The 8,300-nt window shown below is 51.8% G+C and overlaps 1 protein-coding gene across 1 annotated transcript in view; it reads right to left on the reverse strand.

The window, feature by feature from the left end:
- Positions 1-8,300, reverse strand: part of IGFN1 (immunoglobulin-like and fibronectin type III domain containing 1) — a 45,672-nt gene that overhangs the window by 30,524 nt on the left and 6,848 nt on the right. The window contains exons 7-11 of the mRNA XM_023514556.1: positions 7,696-7,898; positions 6,650-6,763; positions 4,950-5,118; positions 3,531-3,803; positions 2,765-2,807 (exon numbers count right to left, since the gene is read on the reverse strand). Coding sequence (XP_023370324.1) covers positions 2,765-2,807; positions 3,531-3,803; positions 4,950-5,118; positions 6,650-6,763; positions 7,696-7,898 — 802 coding nt within the window. The remainder of the gene's footprint in view (positions 1-2,764; positions 2,808-3,530; positions 3,804-4,949; positions 5,119-6,649; positions 6,764-7,695; positions 7,899-8,300) is intronic.

Genomic DNA, 8,300 nt, shown 5'->3' on the forward strand with positions numbered 1-8,300 from the left:
GCTCCCTGAACCTCTTCCCCCAGGAGCCTCCAAATCTTTCCTGTAACCTGTGTCATCTGCTGACCCCATTTCCCCAGAACCCCCTAAACCATCCCCAAAGGATGCCTTGCTCCCCAAGCTCCTTCCCTCAGGAGCCTCTAAATCTTTCCTGTAACCTGTGTCATCTGCTGACCCCATTTCCCTAGGACCCCTAATATCATTATAACCTGCCCTATCTGATCTCATTTCTCTAAGGCCCCCTGAGCCACCCCTAAAACTTGCCTCTTCCCCTGACCCTGTTGTCCTAGGCCCAAGGCCCCTTGACCCTCTTCCATAAGGAGCTTTGACTCCAGTTCCCTGAGGCTCTGGAATTTCTGATCCAGGCCTATAACCTAGCACACTGCCAGACCCACAGGCCCACTGACTCTCAGAACCAGCCCCAGAGTGAGGAGCTAGTGCCTCAGGATGGCTGATATCCCAATAACCACTTCCAGCTCCAGAGGCCCTGGCACCAAGGTACCCGGTCCCATCCCCATCAACCACCTTTCCCCCTCCCCTCAGAGATCCTGATTCCATGGTTCCTGAACCCCCAGGGCTATCTTCATAGCCTCTTTCTCTGAAGGTCCCCAGGGTCCCCAAGGCTCTGAAGCCCCCAGAATCTCCAGTCTGACCCCTTCCAGAGCCTCCCAGCTCTGCTTCCACATGACCCTCCCCAGCAGTCTCCACTGTTCCAGAGGCCTTGAGACTATCTCTATCCACAGACCCCACTATCCCAGAACTCCCTAGGCCACCAACCAAATGATGCCCTCCCCCAGGGCCCATTTCTCTCTGGCCTCTGCAAGCATCCCAATTTCCAGCTTCATCCATGGATGCTCCATCAGGGCCACCTGAGCCATTCCTGAGACTAGCAACTCTCCCAGACCCCCTTCCTGTGAGGCCATAACCTCTGTGTCCAGACCACATTCCCCCAGGAACTCCTGAGCTATCCCTGTAAGCACCCCCTTCCTCAGACTCTGTTCCCACAGGTTTCCCAGAGGCAACTCTGCAACCAGCACTGTGACCAGACCCCATTTCTGCTGGCACTCCTGAGCCATCACTATAACCAGCCCCATTTTCAACACTTATTCCCCTAGGATGTCCTGAGCCATCCCCATACCTAGGTTCCATTCTTGCTGGGCCTCCTAAGCCATCCTCATAGCCCATCTCTCCTCTGTATCCTTTTACTCTGGAGCTCTCAGACCCATTACAGAAATCTGGTTCAGACGCTATTACCCCTGAACTTCTTAATCCCTTTGATTCTCCTAATGTGCCCCCAGGCCCCTGAGCATTCAGGCCTGGAGACCTAATCAGGCTGTGGCTTCCAGCATCTGCCCCTTGACCAAACTCTATCAGCCCAGTCTTACCACCTACTCCCCCTTTCCTGTCAGTGGACCGGAGCACTCCTGACACTTGATGGAGCCCAGTTTTTCTGAGGCTGGACCATGTGTCATCCCAAGGACCTGTGCTCTCAGACTCCGGTCTGCTGGCTCCCCCTTCTCCCCACTGCCCTGCTGCCCAGCCCTGAGAAGACTGGAGGCTTCCAGAGCCTTCCCCTGCCCCACCCAAGGCCCTTGCTCTCTCTTGGCCATCCCTTCTCCTGAGCTCCTGTAAGCCACCTTCCCAGCCCCTGGGGTCTCCTGAGCCTTGTAGGCCAGTTTCATAGCCCCTTCCTGTACCTACAGAATGCCCCCAGCATAGATCACCTGCTTTCTGCAGGGAGTCTTCAGCTTTGGCCTCGGAGCTTTCATTCTCTAGAGGGAATTTTCTGCCACCTGATAGTGATGATTCCTGGAAGTTCTTGCCTCCGGATATCTGTCCTAGATACTTCCCCGACTCCCAGTATCCCCTGGCTTCCCCATAGTCAGCATCTCTACCTCCCTCAGAACTCCAAGATTCAGGGCCCTTGCCTGACTTGGAGCTAGAGCCTCTTCCTCCAGGAAACTCAAGGGTGCTAAGACCTCCCTCCCCACTGCTATTTCCAGCTGCCCCCAGGCCAGTCCCACTGCCCCACATTACTCTTGCTACTCCTCTCCCCCTTTCCCTACTTAGATTGTCCCCTCCCTCCATCTCATCCAAGCTGTCACCCTGCGAAGTCATCTCTGTCCCCTCCCCTTTCAACCAGGACCCGGCAGGACCAGACTGGGATCCCTGCAAGTTCCTCTTTCCTACCCCAGGTCCCAGTTGAGTGTCCCAGAGTCGTTCTTGGTCTTGGCTGCTCAGTTGACCTCCACTGTCCTCTCTATGCTCCTTTCCTTCCCAGCTTCCCCCCAGTCCTTCAACTTGAGGGCCACTGGGCCCTGCCCCCCAGCCTCCTGCCATCCCCCAGCATCTGTCCCCATCACTATCTCTGCTGTGATCTTGCTGCTGTTTTTCCATGAGGCCCAACCCTGATTGTGGGCTCTCTCCCTGCAGATGAGGCCTCCCTGGAAGGCTTCTGCCCCAACCTCCCTCTCTGTGGGGCTGAGTTTCCCCAGGAGTGACTCTGCCTTCCTCTGCTTCTGGAAAGTCCTTTCTCTCCTGCCCAGGTCCCCCATCTGAGCCAGCTGCCCCTTCATCCTCCGTTAAGGAGCATCCATGCCTGTCAAGGCCAGCCCTTTGGGGGCCAGCAACCCACTGAAGCCCAGAAACTAGCTCAGCCCCCTTGACAGAGCTCCTTGGGGGGTCCTGCTCTCTGGGTTTCCCTCCCTGGCTACTGATGGTTCCAGAGTCTTCTGCTTCTGAGGCCTGGGCTCCTTGTACCTGCTGCTGGCTGTCAGTGCTTGTGGTCTGAAGGTCTTTATCCTTGCCGGCTTCAGTGAGGTGTAATTTACATGGGAGGTCAGTTCCCCCAGGGAGAGACAAGAGAAAAGACCAAAACTCATGTTAAATCAGGCTGAAGCACCTGCTTGACCCCAGCTTGCCCAGTGGAGAAGCAAGCTGACCATCCAGGAAGGAAGCCAGGATGCTCCTGCAGATGGATGGATAAATGCACCACCATCTCCCCAGTCCTGCTCCCCCAAGCCACCCTGCTACATGAGGACTGGGGAGAAAATGCACAAGCCAAAAGTCATTTGCTTATCAAATTGCCACAGTAGGTGTGTAGTTAAAAAAAAAAAATCCACAAAAAAAATCTGCGAAAAATTCTGTAGGAACATCTATAACCCAAATTCCAATCTCTAGGGGGGCCAAAGAGTGCTCTCTTGTCTGGCCCAGGTGCTTTTCAACCATACTGAACTTGAACCACTGTTCCTAGGCTGTCCAGGACCCTAGAGCCATCTTAGGTCTGTGTCACTGAGTAATTGCAAGAGGCCCAGTGGAGCAGATGCAGCTGAGGAGGGCTGAGCTGGCCATGAAGAGTCTGCACTGCAGTGGGTCAAGAATAGAGCTAAGTAGCTCTCCTTGTTCTCTCAGAGCGAGGGCATGAACAAAGCCAGCCCCATGCCTCTCACTCCCACCTCAGCCTTCCTCATGACTCCCTAGCCCTGAGGTCTTGCCATGGAAGAGGCAGGGAAAGACAGGTGTGAACCACTCACCTTCAACTACCAGCCAAGCACTGGAGGCATAGAACCCAGTGTCCAGAGAATAGAGGCCCATGTCTGAGAAGCGGGCCCCCCTCACCACTAGCCGGTGGGTCAGCCCATTGGGGGACACAGACACTTCATATTTGTCACTGGGCTGGAGTGGCCGGCGCCGGAATTGCCAGGCAGCACTGGGACAGGGGTTGGAGAGAGTACATTCAAAGACTGCATCGGCCTGCTCTTCACAGCGAGTCTCAGCCAGCGGGACCACCACTCTGGCGGGGATGGCTGCCAGGAAAACAGGAATGGGGGTGTCACCTTGATAGCACATGGTGCGACCTGATGCAGTGGTACTGGAAGCCAGAACCTAAGCCTAGGGTCAGCCCAGCTCAGCCACAAACTCCCTGTGACACCTCGGATGGGCCACTTCCTTACCTCAGGTATCTATCCCCCACCCCACATAAAATGAAGGGGTATAATTGGTTATGATTAATGAGTCTATGTTCAGCTCTAGGATTTTATAATTTTAAACCCATAAGTTATATTTGGGGACAAGGTAGGTACATGAAGGAAATCTGAAAGGTGAGAACTAGTGCTTTCTATCTATCTGTCTCTATCTGTCTATCTATCTATCTATCTATCTATGGATCGATCGATATAGGTATAATTCCTTTTTACAAGTGAGGAAGCTGAGGCTTAAAAAGTTAAATGACTTCCCCTAGTCTTAGGCAGCTAGGAGAAATCAGGATTTGCACCCAGGTCTGGCGACTCCCAAGCCCATGTTCCTTTCCCCACGCCGCACAGTTTTCAGTCTTTCAAACCTCACCCAGGAACCCCTGGCCTGCTGGGATGCACCATCCTCTTCTCGCTATCTCAACTGCGATTCAGCCTTGCTATTTATGATATATCTTCCCTGAACTTCCTTCTCCTAGGCCTCCCCTTCTCCTACCAAGAGCCCCTTCAAGCTGTCAGGTGCCCCAGGAATGATGAGAACTTATGCACTAGTGGTATGAGACAAATGGGGGAAGGGGCACAGGGAGCAGGGAAGGAAAAAGTCCGTATAGGTCGCAAGTGTGCCTAACCCAGGTGGAGATTCCTGCTGGGGTTGTGGGAGATAAGGGCACACAGCAGAGAGCAGCGAGGTTGCAGCTTGAGGCTGTGCAGTTAGTTTGGATCTGATCTGAAAATAAATCACTGCTGTAGAAGGTGTGTGAGCACAGACATGACACCAATGTCCCACATCTGTGGCTGTAACACCAAGAGAAGACACAACTTGGACCCAGGGTGCTGGGAAACAAAGCACATCAAAATGAACCATCTGGGTGTGCAGGCCTCTCCTAGCTGTCTTTGCAGCAGGGAGCCATGTCACATTTATCCACACACCTTGCACCAACATGGACCCCCATTCGACCTTCTGCAGTGAAGATCACTCACCGCTGGCCTCTAGTTCTGTGGAGAAGACTATGGTATCCTCCACCTTGACCTGGTAAATGCCAGAGTCCTCGGGCCTCAGGTCTTGAATTTGGAAGTTGTAGCGCTTCCCCAGCCGGCGCAGACAGTGCTTGGTCAGGTTGTCGAAGCCGTAGGGGACCATCTCACCATCCTGAGACCAGAAAAAGGAAGAGGGGGCTGCTGAGGGCCTTAGCAGGTTCCCAGCACTTCCTGCCCCAGTCCCAAGTTGACTACAATCAGCAGTCCCTCTCCCCCTCACCAGAAAACATTCTTAGAACTGTGAAGGGAAGGAGGAAGTAGAGAATTTGGCAGCTGGGATTGTGAGGTGGGTGGGAATATGTGCTCTAGGAATGTCTGTGACTCTGCATGCAGTGAAAAATTGCATGTTTTATTCAAAGAGGCACCTCAGATTGCAGAGATTTTGGCTCAGGCTGTGAGTCAAGTTACTACCCAGCAGCCTTGCAAGGTTGGCAAGGGGTCAGGGGGTTAAAACCAATGGTCCATGGTCCTGGGCCCCAGCACATTTATTCACCAGGGGGAACTTTCAGAGAATGCCATCTTCAACGTGCATATTCTCTATACACACCCACTTTAACTAAGCCCTAGATGGATTTGCTGCTTGCGGAATAATAACAATAGCTAACACTTACTAGGTGCCCACTGTGTGTCAGGCATTGTTTTAGGTACTTGGGACACATCAACGAACAAAAAAAAATTTCTAAAAAAAAAATTTTTTTTTTACCCCTCAGGAGCTAAAAACCTATTGGGGAGACAAGTAAGTTATAAACATTATAAATAAGTAAATAAGGTCGGGCGTGGTGGCTCACACCTTTAATCCTCCTACTCTAGGAGGCCGAGGTGGGTGGATTGCCAGAGCTCACAGGTTCAAGACCAGCCTGAGCAATGGTGAGACCCCATCTCCAAAAACAGCCAGGCGTTGTGGTAGGCCCCTGTAGTCCCAGCTACTTGGGAGGCAAGAGACTTGCTTAAGCCCAGGAGTTTGAGGTTGCTATGAGCTGTGATGCCATGGCACTCTACCAAGGGCGACAAAATGAGACTCTATCTCAAAAAAAAAAAGTAAATAAATAAATAATGTTAGAAAAAAATAGAACGGGGGAGAAAAAGGAACAGGAGGTCCAGGAGTGCCAGAATGGGACTGAGGAAGCGCCGTGGAATCACACAATATGGTCAGGAAAGTCTCCCTGCTGTTAGGAAATTAGCTCTGTGGGTGCAGGGAAGACCATGCCACACGGAGGGAACAGCTGAAGCAAAGGAACAGGGATGAGGCCAGAGTGGCACAGGGAAGAGTAGCAAGAGTGAGCAGAGGTGAGGGGAGGGGCGAGCCGTGCATTATTGTAACATTGCAATACACTGCGAGATGGGTGTTATGTTACACCCATTTCCCAGATGAGGAAACTGAGACACAGGAAGGTAAATATCTTATCTGAGGTCACACAGCTTGCAAGTGATGGAGCTGGATGTGTGTGAGGCCCAGTTGGAGCACCTGATAGCTTAATGTGACATAAAAGGTCCCTGTGGACTGTGTACAACAGAATGTGACTTAACTCCAACCAGTAACTCCACGGGATGAGGGCCTCGCTGCCTGTGTGCTCAGGTCCCCCAAACCCAGCACCTGCAGCATCCCTGCCAGATCCTCCCTCTCAAGGCCCCTGCAGCCTCACCTTATACAAGTAAATCTTGCTCTCAGAATCCTTGAGATCCAGCTCCAGGTCAAATGTTGCGATTCCCCCCTTGGTGACCCTGATGTGTCTCAAGTTGGAGATGGCGTTGACATACTAGAGGCAGACAAACCCAGCAGGGGAGGGCTTAGAACTCTTTCTTCAGGAACTCCAAACCCTCATAGGCCCTGGTACCACCCAAGCCCAGAATGTTCCACTCAAGCATGCGCCAGCCCATCTTACAATGGGGAGGAGTAAGCCCCTCGAGGAAGGAACATTTCCAAAATGAGAGATCAGTTCAGGAAGAGAACCAGGAAAAGTGTCCAGGTGCTCCAAGTGCACAGTAGAGCATTCATCTCTTCTTCCATCTAATAAACATTAGTTGAGCACCTACTATTTGTAAAACTCTGCTCTGAGTTCTATGAAAAGCAGGTGAGAAAGGCTGGAGGAAAGAAAGCTGAGACCCTGGGGGAAGGAACCACCTTTGAAGCAATAAAATACTATTTTCAGGATAATGAACACTAATTGTTTTCCATATCCAGAGGAAAAAATTAGATTCTATGTTAGACTAAAGAAAGAACTTCCTATATAGTTTATGAGTTTCTGGAACTGTAAGATTCCCTTCCTTGGAAGGGTTTAGAAATCAGACAGGTATCCTCCATCGTAGATGATCATGATGATAGCTGACGTCAAGCCCTTACCATGTGTCAGGCACGACGCTAAGGGCTTTAAGTACATTCTATCAGTCTTCCTCCCCATGATCTTATGAGATAGATACAACTATAATCACCATTTGACAGAAGAGGAAACCAAGACATAGAGGCCCTAAATTTTCCAAAGCCCCAGAAGTGACTAAGTTATCAGAACAAGGTTTCAAAGCCAAGGTATCAGCCTGGAGGCACGAGTTCTTAGCCAGATACCCCACAGGGGCTAGATGGAGACAGGCCGTGTGGCCATAGTTAGTGTTTCCCAAGGCCTGCCTCCAAGCATGGCTCCAGACTGTGGCACCTGTGCTGCAGGTGTGTGGCGTGGGGGTAGGGAGAGTGTACCTGCGCCATCTTGTCCTCCTGCTCCTGCTTCATCTCCTGCAGCTTTCGCAGCATGCCCCGGTAGTCGACAATGCCGTACTTCATGCAAATCCGCTCGTAGTCCTTTCGGTCTGCTGTCATCAGCAGCTGCCACACCTGCTCCAAGTCTACCTTTTTCTTGGGGGCTGGTAGGGCCCTAGGGAGCAGAGACAGCAGGTCAGAGGCTAGAGGCGCCCCAGGTTTGGGCCACCTGCTCTGGCTCCCCAAAAGGACCTGGGAAGCTGTTCTGTCTGTACCTGAGGAAATGGACACAGAGCTTGGAATCTCTGGGACTGACCACTGTGAGCTTTACCCCACAGCTCCAGCCTCCAGGAGAAACTCTGCTCCTAACATCTTGTGTTGTAGATTTCTGGGCAAGATGTCCGGGGGAAAGGAGGAGGCTGAACTCTTCTGTTGCTTTAAAAATTTTTAAAAAATCATTGTCCTAGTGGACCATCTCATTTTAGTAAGGGAAGTCAGGAAGGAAGGACCCAGTGAGGATAGATGATTAACTCAAGGATATGGAGCTTTGAAATGGCAGAGCTGATCTAGAATTCTAAGTTCAGTGCTCTTCCCAACCTCCCATC

The sequence above is a fragment of the Otolemur garnettii genome, unplaced genomic scaffold (assembly GCF_000181295.1).
Source record: "Otolemur garnettii isolate 467f Iridium unplaced genomic scaffold, OtoGar3 scaffold00055, whole genome shotgun sequence".
Classification (NCBI taxonomy): Eukaryota; Metazoa; Chordata; class Mammalia; order Primates; family Galagidae; genus Otolemur; species Otolemur garnettii.